Genomic DNA, 26,890 nt, shown 5'->3' on the forward strand with positions numbered 1-26,890 from the left:
GATCCCACATGCCGTGGGGCAACTAAGCCCGCACGCCACAACTAGAGAGAAGCCCGAGCGCCACAATGAAAGATCCCGCGTGTCGCAACTAAGACCTGACACAGCCAAAAATAAACAAATAAATATTAAAAAAAAAAAATAGCACGTAGGACATCAGGAGATGCTCAATAAACATCAGCAATTACTACTATCTTGTGATCTGTGCGATCAGAGAGTGTGGGCACCACAGAGGATCCAGATTTCCAAGGGCAGGGCTGGAGCCTGAGGAAGAGCTGGGATCAGGATGGGGGCACCAAATGTGGCCCCCGTCTTTGGCTGGGGGATCTGCGGGAAGGCTGCACCCATTTCCACCCAGCAGCCCAAGGACAAGCTGGCCACTCACCTTGTTCACTGAACTCGCTATCCTCCGTCTCCATCTGCTCCTCTTCCCCGTCACTGTCGTAGTTATAGTTGGGGTCGTGCTTTATGTACTGGAGGCAGAGGCTGGTCACGTTGGGCACGTGGGGGCCCATCTCCTTGGGGCACCTGTGGGGTGGGATAGGCGAGGCTCTGCTGGACCCAGGCAGGACAGGGTTGGGGATGGGGCCCAGTGGTGAGTCCTGAGACCTGACTGCTTTGAGGCCAGCATCCTGCCCCCACTCCATCCCCACCAACTTCTCAAAGAAACCCCGGGGCCCCCGTTTTCCAGCACCCCTGTTGCACCTACTTCCTCAGGAAGGCCTCAAAGGCCTGGAAGCAGGACTCCCGAAGCTCATCATCATCCAGGTTGCAGAACTCCTCCACCAGGGGCACCAGCCGGTCCAGATGGGTCCCTGCAGGGCCAGGTGGGTCACTGAGGCAAGGCGAGGTGAGGCCAGACCATCTCCGGGGCTCCCCCAGCCCACAGCGTTCAGCCTGTGCCTGCACCTGCAGCCCTGGCCACTGCAAAGTTACTCAGAGGCTTCAGAGTCAAGCAGGTGTGGGTTCTAGCCCTGACTCAGCGCCCTATAAGCTATGGGACCTTGGGCACATCACAACATTCTTTAACCTCAGACCATTCATCTTCACAGTAGGGATAACAATGCCTACCAGCCAGAGAGTTTGTCAAGATTAACGATAAGATTCAGATAAAGATCTCCACCCCGGTCCTGGCACTAAGCAGGCACTCAGTAAGAAGCATCTGTTGTTGAAACTATTACTCATGTTCTTGCCTTATTTCCTGCACTAGGTTGTAGACCTGGGCAAGGAAAGTGGGGAGGCAGGCACCCCCCAGGCAAGGGGGGCCCCCTCACTGGTCCCTGGGCTTTATATGGATTCTGCCCTAGCTCTTCTCCAGCCGTACCCTTCCCCACCCTGAACCCTTGTCCGGTCCTGTGCAGTTCCCTCTCCCAGGTCCATGCTCCCGAGGGTGGCTGCTGTTTGGGGGGATGTGGACAAGTGGTTGCCTAGGGTGGGGCAGAGGGTGGATGGACTGCAAAGAGGCACAAGGAAACTTTTGGGGATGATGGAAATGTTCTGCATCTTGATCGCGGTGGTAGTTTCACAAGTGCGCGAAAAGTTCAAAACACACTGAATTGTACACTTTAAGTAATGCGGTTTATTGTACGTACATCATCCCTTTGGAGGCATGACTTATAATTACCCTCGCGAGCCTCTGGGTAGGGCTCAGAAGCAGGTTGAGCTCAGGGCCCACCTGGCTGCGTCTCGAGCCCACTCTTCCTCTTCAGGCGCTTCAGCACTGCCCCCGCCCCTCCCCACCTCAACCACGCCCCTTAACCGAAGAGGTGGCTCACCCGGGCCCCACCCCCTCAGCCCAGGATCCCTGTAGTCGGCCCCGCCCCCTCCCCGTGGGGCCCCTCCCCCTTACCGAGGCGGTGGCCTGCCTGGCGGCCAACGCTGCCCAGGCACTGGATCAGGGTGCGGATCGCCGCGGGGCTGGCGGGCGCGCGTGGGCCGGGCAGCCGGTCCAGCAGGTGGTCCGCAAGCTCGACGAAAAGGTCAGTGCTGCAGGCGGCCGCCAGGTGGCCGAGCGCCCCAACAGCCCGCTTGCGCACGGCCAGGCGCGGACTGCTCAGCTGCGGCAGCAGACAGTGCAGGAGGCTGGCGTGGAAGGCGCCCAGCGGGGCGCCCAGCCTGGGGAGCCGGAAGGAAGGGGTGTCGGGTGAGGCCCACCCGGCGGGCAGCCTGGGCCAGGCACTTCCCCTCTCCCCATGGGCTCCTGGCCGCCTCCCCCATTATGACCACCCAAGGGCCCTCACCCTCCCCATCACTGAGGCCAGAGTGATCTAAAGTGTGCCTCTGCCTAACTCCTTCAGTGGCTCCCCAGTGCCCTTCGGATAAGCTGAGCTCCGGGCTCAAGGCAAGAGGGAACACCAGAGAATGGTTTCTGCACAGATAGAACGCAGCCCCTGCAGCAGCTTCTATCCCACGTTCAAACCAGGCCTGTGCTTTTCCTGTCCCATATGTGTCCTGAAACCTTTTCTTCTCTCACTCCACACCAACACATTGACCTCACGCTCACATATCTCTCTGTCCAGCCCAGACCTCTCTCCTGGGTTTCATTTATTTATGCATTCACCTACTATGTGACAGGGCCTGGGCTGGAAACTCGGGAGAGCAAGATGGACTCTGGCCCTCAGTCCTGCCCTATGGAGTTTTCGGTTGAGTGGGTACCTCCAAGGCACCTCAAATTCAACATGTTCCAAACGGAAACCATCACGCCCGCCCCGACATTGCTCCTGGAGCGCACCTACAGGGCCAATGGCCCTGTGTCTGTGCCCACAGTTAGGAAAGCCAGACCCCTGGGTGTCAGCCCTGAGTCTTTGCCTCTCATCCACTCCAAGCGCTGTGGAGGCTACCTCCTAAATACAACCTGAATTCACCTGCCTGCAGAAGCCTTCTAAGCAGTCTCCCTGCCCATTCAACCCCCTTCCATCTTCCGTGCACTCTGCACATGGAAAGATCAGTCTAAAACACACAAATACACCCAGGGCATTCCTCATGCCTGCCGAGAACCCCTCCGTGAGCTCCTCACACTTTCAGTAGAATCTTTAGTCAACTGCCCCACCCTCCCAGCCCTCATCTCTCCACACCAGCCCCTCCTCATGACACCCCCCGACTGCCTTGCACAACCCCCAGGATCCCATGTCTCTCTGGTCTTTGCCCTCTGGGCTGAAGGCAGGTTCCCCATCCAGGGTCCCCCTTATGCTCACCCAGGCCTGGCCAAGTCCTGCCCACCCTTGAAGGCTCAGCTGGCTGGACCCTCTCTAGGAAGGTTCCCCACCCCCCAGCTGGGTTATGGGCTCCTCCTCTGAGCTCCTACGGGCCCTGCTCTTAGCCGTATTGTTGTTCTTACTCCATTCACAGATTTATGTGTCTGTGAGCTTTTCCTTAGGGGCCGCCAAGACCCAGCCAACTCCATATTCCCAGAACTAGTCCAGCACCTGACATTTTTCCAGTAGGTGCTCAAATCTTGAGAGGCTGAATGAATGAATACTTTAAAAATGTGTAGTGCAATTTAAAACAAAGGCCCAGCTATACTAATCCAAGAGAAGAAAAAGAGAAAGAAGGGCCGAGGGAGAGGATGAACGACACATGGGCTCCAGCTATGGAGAGACCTGCATTCAACACCTAGGTTCTGCCATTTACTGACTGTGACTGCAGGCAGGCCACATCACCTCTCAGAGCCCATAAAACGGTGACAAGCGAGTTCTCCTGGGACACTGCTGGTACGACTAAAGAGCCCTAGCACAGGGCCTGGTGTACAGTAAGTGCTGGCTCTGTGAATTTGAGACCCTCCCTGTCCCCCTGTCCTCCTTGCCCACGGTGGCCTCCCGCACCTGCTCAGCATGTCAGAGAGGATGTCCAGGGCTTCCAGCTGCACAGCCACGTCCTCCTGCTGGGCGATGGCACTGGTGAGCTGGCCTGTGATCTTCCGGCACACACTGGTGGCCAGGCCGGAGCCTGCACAGAGCACAAGGTGGGTGTGGTGAGGCCCAGGGCTGGCCTCCACCTGTGGCTGGCCTTTGCTCTGGTTGTGTTCCTGAGCCCACATCCCCCGAATCCTGCTGACCAGAGAAGCCAGGGCTGGCGTGGTCCAAGGTTTGACACAGAGTCAGACCACACTAAAGGAGACAGCTGGGGAGCTAAAGAACCAAGGGCGGACCTGCTGCCTTGCTCACCCCACACCTGACCCCTTTGCCCTCTGCCTTCCAATGCGGAGGTGGGAAAAGTTAAGCACTTCTTTCCTAGACTCCTTTGCTGCTTGGAGAGGCCAGGTGTGACCATGTTCTGGCCAGTGAGATACAGGTCAAAGTCTTCTGGGGAAACACGTGCTTTTCTTATAAAGGGCAAGAGACATGGGCAGAGACTTCAGCCCTGTCCTAATTGAGCTTCTGAATGAATGGCTGTAAAAATGGAGTGGCAGATCCCTTCAGAGTTATGTGAGAAAAGCAACCCCCTACTTCTTCAAGCTGCCATTAGTTAAGACTTTGTTACTTGCAGCTAAAAGCATCCCTGAAACAGAGCCATGAAGTTTAACAGATCTGGGTCTGAATTCTCTGCCACTTATTAGCTGGCTGACCTTGGGTAAGTCCTTTCACCTCGCTGAGCCTCAGCTTCTTCAGTCATAAACTAGGACAAACAGCAATAGCACCGAGTCCCTAAGACCTGAGTACCTGTGGCTGCAGGGGGGAGCTCCGACAGGACGGTCTTGAGGCCGATGCCAGCGATGTCTCGGAGCTGCTCCTTGTCTGACCGCATGTTGGCACAGAGGGCATCCACGATGGTCTCCACCTGGTACTCCTTCACTTTGCCCACCAGAGGACCCAGGCTGAATATGGAGGGAGGGAGGAGGTCCGAAAGCCCAGGCTCAGCCCGAGTCGGGCTGCCCCTTATGTCCCCTCATGTCTAGGGGGCCACATGTGCTGAGGAAAAGGCCCCAGATCAACAGGGGACTTCCTATTTTGCCAGAAAGAGAGGTACCCTCTGGGTATGCCGACATCATTCCTGGCACCTCCCAAACCTGCACCTCCTCTTGGGTTTTACATCTCAGTATACGGTCAAACCATCGAACCCAGTAACCTCAGCTGGAAACCAAAGAATGCCCAAGAGTAGGGTTCTCAAACTTGCGCGTGTATCAGAATCCCCTAGAGGACTTGTTAAAACACAGATTGTGGGACTTCCCTGGTGGCACAGTGGTTAAGAATCCGCCTGCCAATGCAGGGGACATGGGTTCGAGCCCTGGTCCGGGAAGATCTCACATGCCGCAGAGCAACAAAGCCCGTGCGCCACAACTACTGAGCCTGTGCTCTAGAGCCCGCGAGCCACAACTACTGAGCCCGCACTCCACAACAAGAGAAGCTACTGCAATGAGAAGCCCACGCGCCGCAAACGAAGAATAGCCCCTGCTCGCCACAACTAGAAAAAAAAGCCCGCATGAAGCAACGAAGACCCAACGCAACAAAAAGAAAAACAAAAAAACAAAAAACACAACACAGATTGCTGGGCCCCACTCCAGATTTTCAGACTTAAGGGGTCTAGGTGGGGCTCGAGAATTTACATTTCTAGCAAGTTCGCAGTAGATGCTGATGGTCCAGGGACCACACTTTGAGAACCTCTGCCTTAGAGGCTTGCTTCTCCAAGTGTGGTCACAGATCAGCATCATCAGCACTACCTGGAGACGCAGAGATGCAGCAGCTCAGGTCCTACCCGAGAGCTAGTGAACTAGAATCTGTGCTTCAACAAAACCCCCAGCTGATTCGAATGCACGCGAAAGTTTAAAAACCACACCAGACACACTGCTTCTCAGCCTTAACTGCGCATTGCCGTCACCTGGGGCCTTTTAAGAAATTGTTACCCAGGTGCCAGCCCCAGAGCGTCTCAGCTAATTGGTTTCAGGTGTGGCCTGGAGCTGGGGAGTTTTTTTTTTTAATTCCCCGGGTGATTCTAACAGGCAGTCAAGGCTGAGAACCTCTGACCTAAAAGAGTGGTTCTCAGATGACAGTGCCCATTAGAATGCAGATTCCCGGGTGCTACATCCTCATCTGCCCGCCCCAGCCCCCTCCTGAATTAGAATCCCTGGGTGGGGAGCACACAGTTTAAACAAGGGTCCCAGGTGGCCGCAGTGCACACCACTTGGCAAACTCTTGACTTCTAAGTAATCCCAGGTCTTTCCACTCTACCTTCTATAGCACTGGTTCTCAGTAGGGGTGATTCTGCCCTGAGGGGCGTTTTGGATATTTACTGGGGGGGCCCTTCTATTAGTTATGCTCATCGTAACTAATGAGATGGCACTTCTGGCTTTTATTGAGGGGACGGGGGTGGGGGGAGGTCGCGGATGACAGAAAGACAATATTGTAAAACCATGTTCCATGTCCTGCTGGAGTTTCTAACATCCCACTGGGCATTCATACAGGTAAGCAGCCTTTCTATAATTATCTGAGTCCAAAACCTAATTTCATTTTACATATAAACACAAAGTACTTTTTTGCACTATTTTAATATATTAAAATATTAATATTTTAATATACTCTTAAAATTTCCAAAAATGTAGTTATCAGGTAACTCGAAGGAAGACTGTACTTTATTTTCCTGGGAAACTTTACCGGGACATGGTCACCATTTCAGAAAATCTCGTAAGAGCAATGCCGCCTGTGCTGAGTCCCCAACGTCCACACCTGTCTCCACCTGCTTCCTGCCTCGGCGAGCCTACCCCAGGTGCAGGCTTCTCACGACTTCATTACACGTCTACCGTCAACGCGCCTGAGCATTTACACAGTGAAACAAATACTATTTTACCATCAACAATGTTCCTCCTCTTTCTCCTTTATGCTCCAGTTTAAGGTATTATATAAACTGTTTTGTAATCATGTGTAAAGGCAGGTTCTATTATGCATGAATTTCATTTCGTGATAAGAGTATTTCAGACTACGTGTTATAAAAAGGGGTTATTGCTTCTGCTAGTAGGAAACCACTCCACCTGATCTCAATTCCACCGTTAGAGGGATGCTCCCAGACCACAAACCTGAGCACGTCTTGCTCCTGCATGAAACTCTTTACTGAATTCCTCTACTCTTGGGATCAAGTTGAAATTCACTACCCGCCCCAATTCACTACCTGGATCCAGCTCGCAGAGTACTGTTTGACAGGCAGTGCCCCAATTCTCTGTTGACCCCCGCCATTCCTCAGTCCCCTGCTTACCCCGCCACACACACACATGCCCTGCACATACCCCATCTTGCTTTTTCAGCTCTGGGGGTAACTGGCAAAAGGTCTCAGAACCACACCTCATGATGCCTACGGCAAATGCGCCCACCCCCGCCGCGTTCTTTCACCCCCACCACTCCTGTGCGTGCCAGCCTGACCTTCCAGCTGCCAGCACCTGCATCTGTGCCTGAGGGCTTTCCCTGGCTGGAGATGCCAACGAATGCATAACCCTCCACCTACCCCAGGAGCAGCCCTCAACCAAGGAAAGCTGGCAGGTGGGAACATTCCAAGGTGCATGTCCTACACTGTGTGCCAGGGATCCCCAGCAGGGGTAAGCTCCACTCGCCCACAGGAGAAACTTGCTTGATGCTTTATTGCTTTTCTTCCTTCCCTGCCTCACTTCTCTATCCCCCGACCTAGTTTCCTGGGATCTCTTTCCTGGTAAACGTACACTTGAATCCTTGCCACGGGGTGTACTTCTGGGGGAACCCAGACCAAGTCACTGTCTGGCTCCACGGGCACTCCAAAAGCTGCTCAGCAAGTCTTCTCTCAGAGGCTGTACCCCAAAGGGGCAGGGACCCTCCCATCACCACCAGGGTCGACGCTCACCACTTGACCGCCAGGTTCTGCACCTCCCCGTTCTTGTCCTCCAGAAGCCTGAGGAGCATCTTCACCACCTTGCGCTCGCTGTCCTCATCCAGCTGGATCGAGTCCTTCTGCAGCTCTGACATCAGGTCACTGGTGGCCATGAACCTGGGCAGGGAGGACAGAGGAGGATTGCCGAGCAGCTCCTGGGCCCTGGTGATTTGGGCAGCACCTTAGAGTTCCCCCAGAAGCAGACCTTGATACAAAGGGTCAGGGGCAGTCAAGGGCAAGTAGATTATCTGGGCTGTGGGCACAGTTGGGCTACCACAAGGCGACGCATGTGTGAGATACCGACTGGCCCAAGGTGGCAGACTCGGACACACAGCACCCCAGCTAAAGGCTTAGGACCTCCAAAGCACATGGCTCCTGCTTCTGCCATTTATGCAAATGGGAACTTGGGCAAGTTACTTCACCTCTCTGAGCCTTATCTAACCTGTCTGAGAAGTGGGGATGAGAACGGTACCTGCCTTGTGGGGTTGTATGGAAGATAAAAGAAGACAATATATGGGGTGTGCTTAGCACACAGTGGGCACTCAGTAAGTGTCCTGCCATGATTATAATGTCACATCGTTCACGTCTCAGTCGGGCTAGAAGGTCGAACACAAACCTTGCAACCAAGTCAGGTGTCAGCAGGAAGCCTCTCTACCTGACAGGTGGAGGGGGACTAGCCCCGCCCAGCCCACCGGACCTCAAAGAATCACTCAGCCCTGCCCTCACACCAGCGGGTCTCAAAACCGTAGCCAGCATCAGAATCACCTGCAGGGCTTGCTAAATGCTGCTGGGCCCCAGGGTTTCTGAATCACAAAGTCTGAGCCGGGGCCCCAAATTATGCATTTCCAACAAGTTCCCGGAAGAGGCTGAGGGGCGGGGACCACACTCTGAGAACTAACGTCCCAGGCCAGGTTGACGGGCAACAGGCATATCTTAGACATAGATGGCAACGGCTGAGCAGTCCCCAGCCACAGCTCCCAGACCCAGGGTGGGCATCAGCGTCAAGGACCACCCACCCACAGCTGGGCAGATCCGTGTGGCCGGATGCCGTGTCCCCGGCATTTGAAATTGCAGTGGAGTCTGAGCTGGAAGGTCACGGGGAGTTGGGGCTGCCGTAGCAATGTGGGGCACCATTCCTGCCAAGATCAGGAGGGGAGAGCAGTCTTAAACTGGCAGCCCTCGGCTGTGTCCACCTGGCAAATGTTTTTCGAAAATTTGAATTATTTATTGACATTTAAAAATTAGAAGAGTTGACATAAAAGTACTGATTTCCAGATTCTCCTGAAAACAGAATATTTGAATACAGCTGGGCCAGCGGTCTCTGGTGACTGTAACTGGCTCGAGGCAGTGGCGGCTGCCCTCTGTAGGTAGGGGCACACTCCCCAGCTCAGCGGGTTCTCCCCAGGCCCGCTGCACCCGTTTATTGGCTCCTGCAGGCACTTGACAGCAGAGAGGAGAGATGCTGTGAAGTCCGGATCAGAGAGTGGCGGCCCCAAAGAAAGCGTCCAGCTTTTGCTCCCCAACCAGGCCTCTTCACACCCGGCCTTGCTTTCTAGCTTGAGTGAGTCAACCAAGAACCCGCTCTCCCCGCCCCACCAAGCCTGCTATGGCAAAATCGGTCACAGTGGGATTCCAGCCTCATCTTTGCAGGCTCAGACCTGCTGCTGGATGTCACAGTGGCCCCTAGGGCCCCTTAGGCAGGAGGGCACTTGTCGGTGTCACAGCTGTTTATTTTTAACAGCTGGGATAAGCCTCAAGCCTGAGAGAAGAAAGGAGGCTGGGCTGGAGGCAAGGAGGGGGTGGCAGGGCTGACCATGCCCACCTGTGGGCCTGGCCACCTCAGGACAAGCAGCCAAGGTTAAGATGAAGGATGAGGTTTGGATCTGAGCCAGGACAAGGCCTGGGGTAGCCACACGCACCCCAAAGTCTGTCCAGCTGAAGGGATGTTCAGAGAAGGCAGGCAGGGCCCTGAAGCTGAGTTTCTGCTGCAGTCCATGGAGACCCAGCTCAGCCTGGCAACCCAAGGGATGTACTCCTTTGCCCAAGATGGGCCTCCTGTCTCTTTCTTCTCCACCTACTGAACTCCCATTCACCTGTCAAGGGCCCAGCTCAAATGTCCTAGTCTCAGGGAAGACTCCTCTCATCACCCTGCCCTATCCTCCACCCACAATCTCTAAGCACACTTGGTCCCCCTGGATAGGACCCTCTCAGATACTCTGGACCCCTCCATTATAGCATCTCTCACACTGTGCTGCAAGCTTGGTCACCGGTGTCTCTCCTGTTAAACTGTGAACTCACAGAGGCCTGTCAGTTCATCTCTGGGACTCCAGGCCCAGCAAACAACAGGTCCAAAGAGGCCCTGAGGGGGCAGGGTAAGGGCAGAAGGGGAAGGAGGGTTAGGACCAGCCCCTAACAGGGCTCAGAGCCAACCAGCTGTGTGGAAATCCAAACTCAGAAACTAATCCTTCTGAAATACTCCCCAGCACTTCTGACACCCCAGAGTTCCTGCAAACACTCAGCTCTCACATACATGTGTATGTGTGTGTGGTGGTCGTAAAGGGGGCGTATACAGGAAAGGGTATCATTTGGTAGATAAGAGCTTGGGCACCGAAGTTTGGCTTTAAGTAAATATACTGGCCATATACTTATCACTTGGGTGACCTTGAACAACTGACTCCTCTCTCAGCCTCAATTTTTCCATTTATAAAATGGGAATTTTCTTTGCCCCACTTCGTAACACCTTTGGGAGGTTTTAATAGGACAAGCAGCTTTTGGCATGAGGCAGATGAGGCAACTAGGCTCAGAGAGGTTGCATGAACCACCCAGTATCACACAGCAAGTTGGGAAAAGAATCAGCACACCGGTCAGGTCTCCTGGCTCCTCAACCAATACTACTATGTTTTCAAGAAATGATGTAGGAATTCCTGCAAGACCCCTCAATTTACCCATTTCACTGTTGAAGTCTGAGTGGGAGTAGAGCAGCCGCCTGCCCACAGAGTGGGGGCCCAGAACAACAGGGATCGAAGACTTCCTACACCTGCCTGGGACCCCCACTTGCAGTCACCGTCTGCCTCCAGGAGCCAGAGGACACAGTCTCAGTTTCATTCCAGAGAAACCCTAGGGCGACTCAACTGAAATACTTGGCCACATGGGTGCCTAGACAGCTGGTCAGCGGGATCCAGCCCCCCTGGTATTTGGACTTTAAAAATAGACATCATCCTCATATGCTTGGGGTGGTTTTAAATGTTCTCAGGGCCGCTGGCAGAGCAGACTAGAAGGGCTTCTCAGGCTCCAGTTGGCAGGGCCAATTCCCTCTCCTGGAGCCTGGACCTGAGGGCCTAGACAGTGGTGCAAATCCCCTCGGTGACTGGCCGGCTGTGTGACCTTGGGCAAGTCACTTCACCTCTCCAAGCCTCTGGAGAACAGGAAGAACAATCACTACCACCCAGGCAGACAGGAAGATTGAATGAGATTACACTGGACAGCAGGAAGCCTGGGACACAGAAAACATTCACTGAGCACCGACTGTGTACCCAGAACATACTCTGGACACAAAAGGAGAGTGCACAGTCCAGAGGTCCAGGAGCTCTGGGTCTCCCAGGCTTAAAAAGTTATGCAGCAGAAATATGGGCTGGGGGAGGTGCCTAACCCTGCCTGGGTATCAGGAGGCATCCCAAAGAGGTGACAACTGAGTAGAAGCTAGCCTGGTGAAGGAGGGAAATGACGGGGCAGACAAAGAACTTCCAGGTAAAGGCCCAGACAGGGGAGGGGACTGGCAGATTTCTGATGTGCCCAAAATCACAACAGTGTCAATCTATTAAGCGCTTACCTGGTGCCAGGCACTAATCTAAGCATCCCGCATGTATTATCTCATTTCATCTTCACACCAACCCTCGAGGTGGGTTCTGTTATTATCCCCATTTCACAGAAACAGCAGCTGAGGCTCAGAGGGGTTAAGCAGCTTGTCCACAGTCACACAACCGGTAAGCGGCCGGAGGCAGGATCCGAACCCAGGACTGTGGCTCAGAGGCTCTACTGAAGTGGGGGCTCTTGAGCGGTGTTGAGGAATGAATTGCCGAAGGCAGGGGTCAGACCAGGAGGGCAGGGTCTGGGTATCCTCACCTGTCAGGGGGCCTTGCTGAGATCTCATCCTCTGTGTTAGACTGACCTGGCTGTGCACCTCGATTCTCCACTTCCTAGCTTTGTGACTGCACCTGGGCCCTTCTTACCTCTGAGCCTCACTCTCCCTATCTGTAAAATGGGGGGGTAAAGTGACAGAATGTTCAACGGCTATATCCTGAGGACTCCTTTTCAGCTCAGAGGGTCCAGAACTAGCTGTGTGATTACGGACCAATCCTTTCCCCTCTCTGGGCCTCAGTTTCCCCTGAGGAGGAGGGGACTGGACCAGAAAGGGAGTGGCCCACAAAACCTATAAGCCCCCACCGAAACCATCACCTACCTCTGTCTGCTAAGCCACTCAGCCCAGCCCCCTCCCTCAGGTGGTGTCAGAGCAAAGCCGGGAGGCGGGGAAAGGGCGCCCCTATGAAGTGCGGGGAGGAGGCCTGGGGTGATGTTGAGAAGAGAGCAGAGCTGAGGATACGAGTGAAAAAGTCAGCCCTGGGGCTTGGAGTCCTGGGAGGGGAGCGGGTTTCAATGCGGAGAAGAAGAGGCAGGCGCTGGGATCCCCAAGGAGAGGCCGAGGGCTTCAGCGGGGGTTGAAGAGGAGGGCCAGGGCCCATCAAATGCGGCGAGAGATGCGGACTGGGCATAAGTGGAGAGAGGAGAGGCACAGGAAGCGTGCAGAGGGGCAAGCTGCGGCTCAGACGCGGGACGGCAGGCAGGGGCTGAAGTTTGCACGGTGGGAGACGCAGCTGGTCTGGAGTCCCGGAGAGGAAAGGGCAAGAAATCCGCGGAGAACGCAGCCCGAGCTTCCGCCGGGCGCAGAGGCGGGGAGGGGGCGTCTCGGGTGGAGGAGTGGGGCCCGCTGCGAGGAGCAGAGATGGGGGCTGCAGGGTCCCGGGGGAGGGCCGGCGCTCCGGGAGGGCAAGGCCGGGGGTTCAGGGCGGGGCGGAGAGGCGGGGGCCGGGCAGCGGGCGCACCTGAAGTCCTTGTCGCTGGACGTCATCTTCTCCAGGAGGCTGGAGATGTGGAAGGCGGCGGTGCTCATGGTGGCTGCGCCGCGGGGCCGCCGACGGGAGGGAATATGGCGGCGCGGCCCCCCCCCCCCCCCCCGCCGCACGCGGGCTGCGCTCAGCGAACAGAAATAGCCGCCCCCGCCCCGCCCCGCCCCGCGGCGCAGCGCTCGCCTCTGCTGTGGCCGCCGCTGCGGGAGGCGGGAGGCGGGAGGCGGGAGGCGGGAGGGGCCCGGGAGGGGCCCGCTAGGAGCTCTGTGGTCTCGGCTAGGCGCCAGCCCTGCAGACGGCCCATCACCGGCTTGCACACTCCCACAGACGGGGAGCTCACCATCTCTCGCCGGACAGCCTCTCCCTATGATTCCTGTGGGCCTCAACCCTGCTCGCGAGACACAGGCATGGTAACAGAGAGTCTCAGGTTCGAACCCCACCTCCGTCAGTTCTGCTACTGTGAAGCCTTAGCCAAGTTACTTGACCTCTCTAAGCCTCAGCTTTCTCATCTGTAGGCATTCAAGAAACAGGAGCTGCTATTGTAGGTCAAGCCAACCAAAGCACTTCCACCCCCACCCTGCTCCCCATGCGGCCCACCCCAAAGCCAGACAGGATATGGAGTGTACCCTGTCGCCCCAGGCCTCCTGCCTGCCACCTCCAACCCTCAGGACATCACGGCCAGTTTCTTCATTTTATAGCTGCAGAGCTGAGGCCCAGAGAGGCAAAGGGACTTGCTGCAGGCCACACGGCCAGTGAATCTGGGATGGAATCAGGACTGAACCCAGACTGGGCAACAGTTCTTAACCAGAATGAAGCCGTGCACAGTTTCTCCCCAGGTAGGTACAAGCTCAGGGTGGGAGAATCTGTAGGAGGACGAGGAGAGTGGCAGAACTTATCCAAACAGCCAGGAGGCTGCTGGCTCTTGGGAAAGTGAGTCGCATGTGCAAGACAACCCTGGGTTCAAATCCCTGCCAGGCTGCTTCCTGGCTGTGTGGCCTTGGGATAATGACACAACCTCTCTGAGCTATGTTCTTCTCACCCATAAGATAGGGATAAAATTAATCTTTATTTTATAACACACTTCTTGGGTACCAGTTATTATGGGTTCCTGGGCTCTAGAGCAGCACTGTCCAACAGAACTTTCTGCAGTGTTGGAGATTTTATACATCTGCACTGTCCATTCTGGTGGCCATCAGTCACATGTGGCTATTGAGCACTTGAAATGTGGCTTAAATGAAATGTGACTTAGTATGATTGAGGAATGGAATACTTAATTCTATTTATTTTTAATTAACTTTAAAGAGCCACCTACGGCTAGTGGCTACCATAGTGGACAGTGCATTTCTGGACAGTAGGGACACAGCAGGGGACTAGACACACACAGCCCCTGCCCCTTGGGGACCATACATTCTAATGGAGGATGTGAGCATTAAGGAAGTAAGTGATTAGATAAGGAAAATAAGAGCTATACAGAAAACAAAAGGTGAGGGCATAGAGAGTGCCTAGGTGTGGAGGGGCAACTTTAGCCATGTTAGTCAAGGAGGGCCTTTTTTGAGGAAGAGACATTTGGGCTAAGACCTGAATAGAGGAAAAGGAGGCAGCTGGGCAAAGGTTTGCAGGAAGAGCTCCTCAGACAGAGGGAACGGCAAGTGCAAAGGTCCTGAGGTGGGAACAAGTATTGGAGGAGGTGAGGTCAGAGAGGTGGGCAGGAGCCAGATAATTCGCAGCCTTTCAGGCCAAGTTGAGGAGTTAGTTAGGATTTTATGTCAAATCTCTAGGGAGCCACTGGAGGACATTAAGCAAGGAGGTGACATGATTGGTGTTTTGGAAAGACCCCTGTGACTGCTGAACAGTAGTGCAGTCAAGTGTGATGGGGGCTGCATTAGGGGAGTAGTGGTGAAGGTGGGAAGACATGGACAGATTTGGATATGTTATAGAAATAGAATAAATAAGGACACAGCCACTTTAGAAAACAGTTTGGCAGTTTCTTATAAAGTATGCTTATCATATGACCCAGCAATTACACTCATAGGTATTTATCCAAGGAAAATGAAAGCATATATTCACACTAATACTTGTACATAAATGTTCATAGCAGCTTTATTTATAATCACCAAAAACAGGTGGGATAAGGATTTGTAAAGACTTTTTTCCTGGAGAGTAGGCCTTTGTTATGGAGAACACTCTGGGTGTATTTCGCAGAGGTTACTGTTTGCCTCCCCTTCTCAGAACTCAGAGGGGAGCTCTCTTCATTATGAGAACTTAGTGAGGTGCCTGGATGTAAAACCCACAAAAGTGTGGGGGGCTCCCTTAAGACTGTGGCCCCAGGAGTTTCTCACTCTCCCGCTAGTTCCCAGTCAGCCTCCCTCAATTTGTCAAAATTGCCGTAAAAGTGTTCCTACCAGCTTATGGCTCCAGTGGCTTTTGCTATAGGGAAGCAGATCTCAGCTGTAACTTTCTAGATTCTCCTGCCTCTTTAAATTTTGGGGTGGTGTTTGCCCTTCGACCCCACTTCTCGGTTGGGTCTAAGAAAAGTTGTTGATTTTCAGTTTGTTCAGCCTTTTCTTGTTGCAAGGATGGGAATGATGGCTTCCAAGCTCTTTGTGTGTTGGTGTTAAAACTGAAGTCCTGTCCTCAATCGTGAAGTCTTCTTTATATGTGGTATATTTATATATGGTATATATATATTTTTTTAAATTTTTAATTTATTTATATTTATTTTTGGCTGTGTTGGGTCTTCGTTTCTGTGCGAGGGCTTTCTCCGGTTGCGGCGAGCGGGGGCCACTCTTCATCGCGGTGCGTGGGCCTCTCACCGTCACGGCCTCTCTTGCTGCGGAGCACAAGCTCCAGCCGTGCAGGCTCGGTAGTTGTGGCTCACGGGCCCAGCCGCTCTGCGGCATGTGGGATCCTCCCAGACCAGGGCTCGAACCCGTGTCCCCTGCATTGGCAGGCAGATTCTCAACCGCTGCGCCACCAGGGAAGCCTTATATGGTATATTTTGCAAACATTTTATCCCAGTTTGTCAGTTGTCTTTGACTTTATGATGATTTTTGCCATGCAATTAAAAAATGTTATTCTTCTGTATGGTAGGAGATATGGATCTAATTTTATTTTTTCCAAATGGTTACCCAGTTGCCTCAGCATCATTTATTAAAATGTCCACAAATATAAAGGTTTATAGCACAAAGTAATTTCCTTGTGGTGGTGTATCAGCTCTGTATCTTGATGATGGTGGTGGTTATATGAATCTATACATGAGCTAAAATGCATAGAAACTGTGCATACAAATGAATGCATGTAAAAAATGGTGAAAATGGAGTAAGACTGATAGTCTAGTTAATGGTGCCTTATCAGTGTCAATTTCCTGGCTTTGATATTGTAGTACAGTTATATAAGATGTCACCATTGGGAGAACCTGGGTGAAGGGTACATGGGACTCTGTATTATTTTTGCCACTTTATTTGAGTTGATAATTTGTATCAAAATTAGAAGTTTAAAAAAATTCACCTTTGCTACAGCGAGCTGAGATGGCTAGATTAAATTTTTTTTTAAGTCCAGTTTGTTAAAGTGGCAAGTCTCCTCCATTTATATTCGTCGTGATTACTGATATGGTTGATCGACTTTTATCCTCACTTATATTCTTCTTTTTTTAAAGGTTTAAAAATGTTTTTTTTTATTGAAATCTACCATACATACATCAAAGTGCAAAAATCCTAAGAGTACAGCTTGATTTTTGATCACCAATTGAACATACCCATGAGACCACCCAGATCAAGAAATAGAACCTTATCAAATTCCCAGAAATCCCCATCCTGCATATTCCAATTACTACTCCCACTCTCCTCTCCAAATAAAATCACTATTGTAAGTTTTAAAATCATAGATTAGGTTCGCTTGTTTTTACTTTCATATGAATGACATCATAGTACATGTTTTTGTGAGTCTGGCTTCTCTTGCTCAATTTTATGCTTTATCCTCACTTATATTCTATTTTGTGTAATTTACCCTGCTTTTTCTTTGCTACTTCCTACTTCTTATTGGATTGGTCATATATTCTTTTTTCTTTATAAATTTATTTATTTATTTTTGGCTGTGTTGGGTCTTCATTGCTGTGCACGGGCTTTTCTCTAGTTGCGGCGAATGGGGGCTACTCTTCGTTGCGGTGCACGGGCTTCTCATTGCGGTGGCTTCTTTTGTTGTGGAGCATGGGCTCTAGGCACGCAGGCTTCAGTAGTTGTGCCACAGGGGCTCAGTAGTTGTGGCATGTGGGCTTAGTTGCTCCGCCACATGTGGGATCTTCCCGGACCAGGGATCAAACCCGTGTCTCCTGCATTGGCAGGCGGATTCTTAACCACTGCACCACCAGGAAGTCCCAGATTGGTCATATATTCTTTATCCCTCCTTTTATCCCCCTTTTATGGAAATTGTAAATTCTATTTCAATGGCTTAGGAGTTACCTTTAACATTCTAATAGGTAGACTTGATTTAATCCAAATTTAGTTTATAAGTTAATTATAATTAGATTTAGAGCTTCCCTGGTGGTGCAGTGGTTAAGAATCCGCCTGCCAATGCAGGGGACACAGGTTCGAGTCCTGGTCCAGGAAGATCCCACATGCCGCGGAGCAACTAAGCCTATGCGCCACAACTACTGAGCCCACGTGCCACAACAACTGAAGCCCGTGCGCCTAGAGTCCGTGCTCCACAACAAGAGAAGCCACCGCAATGAGAAGCCCGCGCACCGCAACAAAGAGTAGCCCCCGCTCGCCACAACTAGAGAAAACCCGCATGCAGCAATGAAGACCCCTAATGCAGCCAAAAATAAATAAATTCCTTTTTAAAAATTAATTTAAATTTATAATTTATTAAAAATAATTTAAACTTGTAATTTAAATCATTTATAATTTAATTTAATTTATAAGTTAATCAATACCTCTACCCTCCTCCTGAATAATATGAGGATCTTAGAATGCTTTAATTCTAGTATTTCCAGTCTGATATGTATTATTGTTTAATATGAATTTGGATTCTACCTTGTGTTTATACATCTCAAGTTGTTTATTATTATTTTAGAGAGCACTTACTTAGATTTATCTATGTTTACCAATTTCTTTGCTAACAATTCCTTCTTTGATTCTTTACTTCCATGTTCAATTTCTTTTTTCCTCATCTAGGGAATGAGGAAAATTCTTTGAGCAAGAATCTGGGAATGATAAACTTTGTCAGTTTTTTGCCTGACAATGTCTTTATTAAGCCTTTGCTCTTAAATATTTAGGTGGATTTAGGATTTTAAGTTGATGTTTTCTTTCAGCACTTTGAAGACATCGTTCCTTGTTTTCTGGCTTATCCTGTTGCTGTTTAGATTCCTGCTCTCACTATAACTAAACTGCCCAAGATCATCTTATAGTCAAATATTGCTACTGTGACTCCTGTCACACACTGACGTTCCATCTAGTTGGATTGAGGAGAAGAGAAAAGGGGCAATTTGCCAGATGTGTTTGAAGGAAAGTTCTCAGAAGCTGATACTTCACTTACAACCCATTGGCCACCCATAGCTATTAGGGCACTGGGAAATGTAGTCTTTATTCTGGTGGCCATGTGCCCACTATACCCCTAGGATGGGGGGCAGGACTGGTTCATTCCTGGGCCCTCCCCCCAGGAGGTGCCCCACAGGGGTCTGAAGATGGAATTTGTTGGCAAATGCTTCTCCTCACTCGTACATGGCCAGGGCTTGAGGTGTTGCCTGAGGAGAAGGCCCAGGCAGCAGAACCACTCCCTTCCCCCGAGAAACAGCCCCTGCCCCAGGAGTCGTCCCACTCGGCCGTGAGAGGCTGGGCTGCTCCCTCTGGGTCCCACTTCTTCTGTCTGGACCTTAGCAGGGGCTTCTGCCCATCTCCTGGTGTTCCAAGTTGTGAGATGCCGGTCTACCTCAGAGGGCCACTAAAGGAATCCTTTAGCCTCCTCCTGGAGAACTAAAAAAGGAACACTTGCTTAGTACTCTCGGGTGCTGTCTGTGTGGGGCAGGTGATTTCTCCATTTGACCTATGAAGAAGCTGAGACTCAGAGAGGTTAAGGGATTTGGCTGAGGTCACACAGCTAGAGCCAGCACTCAAATTGGGGTCTCCCAGCTATTTAAAATACTGAACCACTTGAGGGCTATTCATAATACTAAACCACTTCTTTCTGGGATGGAGAAAGATGTTTGTGGCTTGAAGCAAACAAGTTTGAACTCTTGTTCTATCACATCTTTTAGGAGTGAACGAGGCAGGCAGGTTGCTGGGAGAGTGTGACAGCCCCCCAGCCTGTGGGGGGAGCCAAGGATCCAAGCAGTGAGTATTCCTGTCAGCATTTACCAAAGAGCCAGGCCGTGTGCTAAGCACAGGGGCATATAGAGGAAAGCTGATCAGGGATGTGGTTAAGAACAACTAGTGAGAAGACAGAGCTGAATTTGAGTCACCTCTAGCTGTGGGACCTCGGGCAAGTGACTCAGTCCCTCTGAGCCTCAGTTTCCACATCTATAAAATGGAAATAATAGCACCCACCCAATAAGGCAAAGCTCTTGGCAGAATGCCTGGCATATGGCAAACCTGCAGTGAACGGTAGCTATTGGTTGTTTTTATTATCGTTACACCTTGTAGGGGAGACATATGCTGATGTATGATGGTCGAGGGAAGGATTCTGGGGACACAGAGGAGAGGGATGGGACGTGTGAGCCAGGCCTTGAAGAGCAGTACATCCTCCAGGCAGAGAACCGGGCCAGCGTTCCAGACACGCATGCTTGTATCCTCACAACCTCAGGCTCCATCATCAGGTGCCCTGGGTCTGCCCCTCATGCCTACAGGACAGATGCATTCTGTGACATCTGCCCGGGCTCGAGTCCGGTCAGACATCACTCACAGGTGAGTCAGTGCCCGAGATCTTAGGAGAATTTCCAGGCTGAAGGCGCTGGGTCCTTCCAGCACAGCTGAGCCCGTTTCAAACATTTGGGTCTTGCATCTCAAGATGCTCTCAAGAGCCTTTTAAAAAATCTCCCTCCCTCCCTACTTCCTTCCTCCCTTCCTTCCATTCTTTCTATTCATCATAAAGGTTAACAACTCACACATTTATTTACAGAGATTCGTGACACCTCCTCAAGAACAGAACTATACTTGCAAACCAGACAGCACTAGAACAGGATGACCAAGGCTGATACAATCCAAAGCAGGAGATTCCACAACAGCAGTTCCAGCCAGGAGTCTCCTGGTGTCTGGTCGCTAAATACTGGCTTCAAACAAAGCAATGGAAGCCACAGTTCAGACACTACGGTAGGACAAGACCACCTCTCTCCAGGTGTGGAATGTAAGTCCAGTAACACTGCATGCTCCAAGACTTCTTTTTATGGAAACATCCTAACGTACACAGAAGTGGGAAGAACAATATAATGAATTCCAACGTACGAATCACCCAGCTTCTGCTACTGTCAATCTTGGTCAGTCGTGCTTCCTCTCTCCCCCTCCCCCATTTTTCCCGAGGCTGGAGTGCTTAAAGTAAATCCGAGACGAAATGTCCTGTCACTAGTAATCGCTTCAGCCTGCCACGCCAACGGATGGTATTGTTTTTACATAACTACTGTGCCAACGTCACACCTAGCAAAAATAACAAAAACCCACAAATAATCTAATATTTAGTCCATATTCAGGTTTCCCAGATCGTGTCAAAGATGTCTGTCGGCAATTAGTTTGTTAGAAGAGTGTTCACAAAATTCATTTGGCTCTGAATTCCGCAACTGTGGCACTTCACGTGTTTTGCTTCCTGGATGGGCTAGAAGGGGCATGGAGACAGGAGTGCATCCTACCCCTTCTTAAAACCTCCAGCTGTGTGCTGGACACAAGCTAGCTCACAGTAGGCCCTCAAGATGAGGCCAGGTTCCCTGTTAACCTCTGTACCGGGTCCAGCAGCCCTGGGTGGGGTGGGCCCTACCTGTGTACCATGGAATATTACTCAGCAATGAGAAGGAACAGGCTGCTGATACAAAAACCTGGATGAATCTACAGAGAATTAACGCTGAGTGCAAAAAACCAAGCGCAAAAGGTTACAAACGGTATGGTTCCTTTTCTATAACCTTCTTGAAATAAAATTATAGAAATAGAGAAGAGATTAGTGGTTGCCAGGGATCAGGGAGGGGAGGAAAGTGGGTGTGGCTATAAAAGGGCAGCATGAGGGGTCCTTGTGGTGATGGAAATGTTCTGTATTTTGATGGTATCAATGTCAATGTCGTGGTTGGGAAATTGTACTATAGTTTTTCAAGATGTTCCCATTGGGTGAAGCTTGGGAAAGAGTACATGGGGGTCTCCGTATTCTTTCTTAAAACTGCATGTGGTGATCTCAAATAATTATCTCAAATACATTATCTCAAAAAGTTTAATTTTAAGAAAATGTGGTCAAGCAGAGGTAGTTTCCCCTAGAAACCAAAGGGAATATTTTCTGGACCTATTTGTCCCCCTCAAAGAGATTTCCAGGGATAGTTTGCATTGCTGCCCTCCAGTGGTTGTCAAACTGGGTTCCCTGGAGCCTTTGGGTTCTCAGTGGGTACCCCAGTGGCTGCCTGCAAGGTGGTGCTGAGCAGGTGCTTCCATCAATAGCCCCAAGATCCCCACTTGAACTAGAAAGAAGTCCACTCTGATCTGCTAGAACGTCTTAAATTTTGTTAGAAGGATCTTTCTGCTTAAAAAAACAAAAGGAAGTTTGAAAGCCACTTAAATTGAGTCTGAACCCTCATTTTGCTTTTGTCAGAATGAGCTAGGGTTGACCTTTTCCTTGCCACCCCCCCTTTTAAAAAAAATTTTAACTTTAGTCCTTGTTCTTTAGAAGAGGCATTGAGACACTGGCATCTGAGAGTCAGAGGACTTTCAGGATGGCCAGGTCCAACTTCTGCCTTCAGCTGCAGAGGTTTTCCTTAGACCCAACAGTTGAAACCACTGAGACCCAGAGGCCCAGGGTGAGTCAGGCTTAATCTAGATTTAGGAATATTTTAAACTCCATCTCAAATTGCATCAGATACAGCCATTGTTTCCCAAAGAATATGGAGTGGCAAAGAGTCCAATCTAGGCCAGAGGCTACCTCTTCAAACATGGATTTAAATGATACATACAGGGGCTTCTAAATGAGGTTAGGTTGGAGTTTCTTCATGGAGGGGTGAAAGAAGTCCTGCCTTTGAAGTCAAGGAAACCGGGATTCAAGTCCTGACTTAGCCACATCCCAGTTATGTCACCTTGAGCAATCATTCACCCCTCTGATTCTCACTTTTCTCATCCATGAAATGGGCGATAGTCTCAGATTTAGAGCATTCATTTAATGTTTTAATATGGTTAAGACAGGCCCAGCCCTCAGAGGCATCCATTTGCTGAGTAAGTAAAAACTCATGTCAAGAACCAGGCTCCAGGGTGCTCATAGTAGGGGCACATTCTTTGCCCTCTACACCCACAGGGCATCATTCTCAGACCCAAGAAGTCTCTGGGGAGTTCCCATCAGCCTGAGGGATCCCAGGGCCTCATCACAAGAGTGTCAAGGTCTGGGGAGGGCTGACTGTGTCCAGGCACTGCCCCGAGCACTTCATACAAATAATCTCACCACAGATTGGGACTGCTGTCTCCCCATTTTTATGGATATGGAGACTGAGGCCAAGCTGTGTAACTGTTGTCTCCAGAATTCACGTGCCTGCTGAGTCAGGGGGCGCCCCCTGGCTGTCAGTTCTAGAATGCAGGGAAGCCAGATGCCACACTCAGCTACTGACCTGGCTCCCTGGGGCTGTCAGCTATGGCCACAGGGTGGTGGGAGTTTGCCCCATGAATCACCCCCCCACACACATACACACACACACACACACACACACACACACACACACACGCAGGGCAGTGAGATCACCTCAGGATGGAGCTGAGCTGGACCTCCCTTGCGCCTCTGGCAGCTCTGTCGTGGCCCTGGAGATCTGCCCATGGCAGAGAGGTAGGAAATGCCCTGAGATTGTGCCTCGACCCTGTGCCAGATGCTGCAGGAGGTGAACTCCTATTTGCTCAGAGAGGGGAAGTACCCTAACCTGGGACTAGAAGGAGGCAAACACAAGGTCATGACTGGGTCTTATGAGCACCTACTATGCGCCCGTCACTGAAACTTTGCAGTGGTAGGAAGTATTATTTAGACCAGTGGTTCTTAAATGTGAACAAGCATCAGAATCACCACGGTGGGGGTGGGGGGCTGTTAAAATACAAATTGCGGTCCCACCTTCAGAGTTTCTGATTCGTTAGGACTAGGGTGGGACTCGAGAATTTGCATTTCTAAAAAGTTTCCAGGTGATGCTGATACTGCTGGTCCAGGGCCCACACTTTGAGAATAACTAATTAGTTCAACTTCCTTTCCCTTGCTTAATGGTGGTTCTCAAGTTTCCTCTTCCAGGGATGGAGGTCTCATTGTCTATTCTGTCAACCTATTTCATTTCTAGATAGCTTTTACTGTGAAGATATGACTTGCGTGTGTGTGTGCTTATGTTGCGATGAAAACTAACCCTCTTGGCTCTCCTCTGTGGCTCATTCTCTCTGCCTCTGGACTGCATGATCTCATCAAAAAGGAGCAATTGGAGGGGAGAGGAGACTTGCAATTAGACCAAAGGTCTCCCTCACCTGCACAGTCCATAGCCACCAAGCCCTGTCCATTCTACCCTCTAAATCAAGTGTCCAATAGAAATATATTGTGAGCTCTATGTACAAAATTTAAAAAATTTTCCAGTAGCATCATTAAAAATAGCAAAAAGAAGCAGGTGAAACTAATTTTAATAATATACTTTAACCCAACTATATTCAAATATTATCTTTTTAACAGGTGATCAATACAAAAATTATTAAGGATCTATTGTGTCTTCTTTTTTTTCATGCCAAGACTTGGAAATCCAGTGTGTATTTTACACTTACAGTACATCTCAGTTCTGACCAGCACATTTCAAGGGCTCCATAACCACATGTGGCTGGTGGCTACTGTTTTGGACAGCGCAGTGACCCTGTTCCTAGTCCTTATCTGCCCTGCCACGGCTCATGCTTACCAGGTTCCTGCCCCTCATGTCTTGCCTGCCAATCCACAGTACGGCAGCCAAATCACTGCCTGAAACGTAAGATTTGATCGTGTCCCTATCACCCTCATGATAAGGTCCGGCCTCCTTGGTCTGGTTTCTGAGGCGTCTCTTGCTTTCCCTTCTCCCCTCCTCCAGCCCCCAAGGCCCCTACTCTCCTGCTGTGCTGAATTATTCACAGATCCTCAACACAGTAGTGCCTGTTACCTCTAAACCTTTCCACAGTTGGTTCCCTCTGCCTCGAATACCCTTGGAATGCATCTTGGGCTACCCTTTCAGGTCACTCATTCATTCAACAAAATTTATTGAGCACCTATTATGTGTCTGACACTGTCCCAGATCCTGGAACAAACAAATACATAAGAAGGAAATATGCATAACGAGAAAATACACCGTGTGTCAGACAGTGAGCAGTAAAGCAGGATGCGAGGGAAAGGTGGTGCAGGCGGTTACTACTGTATACAGGGTGTCAGGGAAGGCTTCTTGGAGAAGGTGACATTTGAGTAGAGAGACCTGAAAAAGTGAGGGAAGGAGCCAGGCGGCTGTCTAGGGAAAAGCATTATAGGCAGAGGGAACAGCCAGTGCAAAGGCCCTGAGGAGGAAGCCTGACTGGAGTGTTTGGAGCACATTCCTGGGTGGCTGGGGCGGAGTGAGAGAGGAAGTCATAGAAGTCAGGATCAGAGAGAGCAAGGAGTGAGTGGCACATCGTACAGGGCCGTGTAAATACGGGAGTGAGTGAGGTGTGAACCCTGGGAGGGTGCTGAGCAGAGGAGGGACATGAGCTGACTTGCGTTTTAACCAGCTCCCTCTGGTTGCCTGATGAGAACAGACAGGAGCATAGAGACTAGTGATGTGGTGGCCAGACCAGGGGGGTTGCCAAGCAGATGGAATGAAGAGGCTGGTTCAGGATATGTTGAAGGTGGGGACAACAGGGTTTTCCAGATAGGTCAGAACCAGAGTATGAGAGAGCAAAGGGTCAAGGATGACTCCTGAGCTTAGATGAGTCCTCTTCCAGGAAGCCCTCCTGGGAACCCACAGCTCCCTGGGCCTTGCCCTCATGGGGGCTGTCGTGGCCTGTCTCCCTCAGGGTGCTCCCCAGGGCAGTGTAGGACTTGTTTACTGTCCTGCTTCCAGAGTGTTTGAGAGGTGAGTGAGAGTCCCGGCCTCAGCTTTGAGAGGTCAGTCCCCACCCCCAACCCTATTGGGATCCACAAGGCAGTGGATGTTCTAGCCTTTGCCTAGTTTCCTCACCAGGAGAGGGAACTGCCAGTCCCACCCACAGGAGTCCCCCCACCCAGCCCTGAGTCCCAGGACCTCCTCTTCTAATGCCGGCCCCACCTCACTCCTCTGGGGGACCATCCGGTTGGCCCACATGGCTGGGCCCTGAGTCGGCCTCACCCAGCGGGGTGGGGATCATCTGGGACACGCCACCTCTCCCCCGCCCAGAGCCTGGCACAGTCAGGGTGGTACCACTGCCCCCACGTAACCACCCGTTAAGTCAGAGGGCATGGCCCGGGCCCGGGGCGGGTCTGGGGGTGCAGCCGCCCCACCTGCCGTCTTGGCACATCCGGGTAGGAGTCAAGTCAGACAGGAAGGCCTGGCGCCGACAGCACCGCAGGAAGGAGGGCCCCCCAGCTGAGCGTGGGCGCGTGGGCGGGTGAGCGTGGGGCCCACGGCGACGTCACGTCCCGCCCCTGCCTGCCACGGGGGCGGCCCCGCCTCTCCGACCTCCTCCCGGCCCCGCCCCGCCCCGCCCGCCTCCAGAGTCCGAGCGCCGCTCGCCTCCAGCCCACACCGGCCTCGGGAACACAGGTAAGGGACACGCGGAGCGTGAGAGGCGGGGTGGGGGTGATTTTTAAGAGAACTGGGGAGAAACAGGCTCTTCAACAGGCCTGACATTTTGTGGTTCCCTGTGGGCCTGGATTTGAATCCCAGTTCAGTGGCTTCCCAGCTGGGTGAGCGCCTGTGTCTCCATCTCTGGAAAATCGGGGGAGGGTGAAGTTCTCCAGGGGTGCTGTGAGCCTCCAGCCAGCCCGTGCCCCGCCCCCGCAGGTGACCCACTGCGGTTCTGTCGCTGACTTCCTGCGGGGCCTTCAGAAAACCCTACGACCTCAGCTTTCCCATTCGTGAGGTGAAGGGTCCCCCTAGCTTCGGAAGGCTTCTCCCACTCCGCCCTCGTGGGACTCACAGCTTTGGAGGGTGTTTCCTCACAGACGCCCGGCCTCTGCGCTTTGACCCGCGAGTGAAGGCAGCCGCGCTCCTGTTCCCCCCAGAAGCTGCCCTGGCCTCAGGCTCAAAGGCATCTCTGGGGAAAAAGTGCTGAACAGAGAGCTGGGGGCGGGGGGAGACCCGCTGAAGTCAGAGGCTCACGGGGTGGAGGGTGCGGCCTAGAGGGAGCCCCCAGCCGCCCCGGTCCCCCAGGCCGTCATCCCGAGTCTGGAGGACCCACCTGTGCTCAGAGCATCCCGGCTTCTCTCCTCAGAGGCAGCCTTTGGGCCGGAAGCCAACCCAGTTTCCTTTTATGGCGGACAAGAAAGATTATGGGGTTGTGCTTATCATTTTGACCTGGTTTGTTTAGAAACTGAGAGAAAAGTGAAGTCAGGAGTGAGTGTTTGTCCTGTTCGGAGTCCAAGCCAAGTGGATCTGTAATAAGGAACCCCCCTCCTGTCTCTGGATCTCCCGGAACTTTGTGCAGCCCTCTAAAAGGCTAGGGCCCCTGTGCCTTGAAATCCTCACCAGGCCACCTTCTTTTTTTTGTTTGTTTGGTTTTTTTTTTGTTTTTTTTTTAAAGGTTGCCAATTCATTGTTCAGGTACTCTCATGATTTTTTTTTAAATTAATTAATTAATTAA

At 51.6% G+C, this 26,890-nt stretch overlaps 2 protein-coding genes across 7 annotated transcripts in view; one reads left to right on the top strand and one right to left on the bottom strand.

Annotated features, from left to right (window-relative positions):
* CAND2 (cullin associated and neddylation dissociated 2 (putative)) overlaps positions 1 to 13,067 on the bottom strand; it is a 30,446-nt gene extending 17,379 nt beyond the window's left edge. For both annotated transcript variants that reach the window (XM_057555719.1, XM_057555718.1), the window contains exons 1-7: positions 12,921 to 13,067; positions 7,795 to 7,938; positions 4,656 to 4,810; positions 3,819 to 3,942; positions 1,847 to 2,112; positions 707 to 812; positions 383 to 525 (exon numbers count right to left, since the gene is read on the bottom strand). In XM_057555719.1, coding sequence (XP_057411702.1) covers positions 383 to 525; positions 707 to 812; positions 1,847 to 2,112; positions 3,819 to 3,942; positions 4,656 to 4,810; positions 7,795 to 7,938; positions 12,921 to 12,988 — 1,006 coding nt within the window. In that variant the 5' untranslated portion in view covers positions 12,989 to 13,067. The remainder of the gene's footprint in view (positions 1 to 382; positions 526 to 706; positions 813 to 1,846; positions 2,113 to 3,818; positions 3,943 to 4,655; positions 4,811 to 7,794; positions 7,939 to 12,920) is intronic.
* A 574-nt stretch (positions 13,068 to 13,641) lies between these two features.
* Positions 13,642 to 26,890, top strand: part of TMEM40 (transmembrane protein 40) — a 44,522-nt gene continuing 31,273 nt past the window's right edge. For 2 of the 5 annotated variants that reach the window (XM_057554032.1, XM_057554033.1), the window contains exon 1: positions 13,642 to 13,780. In XM_057554032.1, the coding sequence (XP_057410015.1) occupies positions 13,708 to 13,780 (73 nt within the window). In that variant the 5' untranslated portion in view covers positions 13,642 to 13,707. Of the gene's footprint in view, positions 13,781 to 25,700; positions 25,852 to 26,890 lie in introns of those variants that run through there. The other 3 variants (XM_057554034.1, XM_057554030.1, XM_007192597.2) reach the window with 3 other exon arrangements.

The sequence above is a fragment of the Balaenoptera acutorostrata genome, chromosome 10 (assembly GCF_949987535.1).
Source record: "Balaenoptera acutorostrata chromosome 10, mBalAcu1.1, whole genome shotgun sequence".
In the NCBI taxonomy this organism is placed as follows: Eukaryota; Metazoa; Chordata; class Mammalia; order Artiodactyla; family Balaenopteridae; genus Balaenoptera; species Balaenoptera acutorostrata.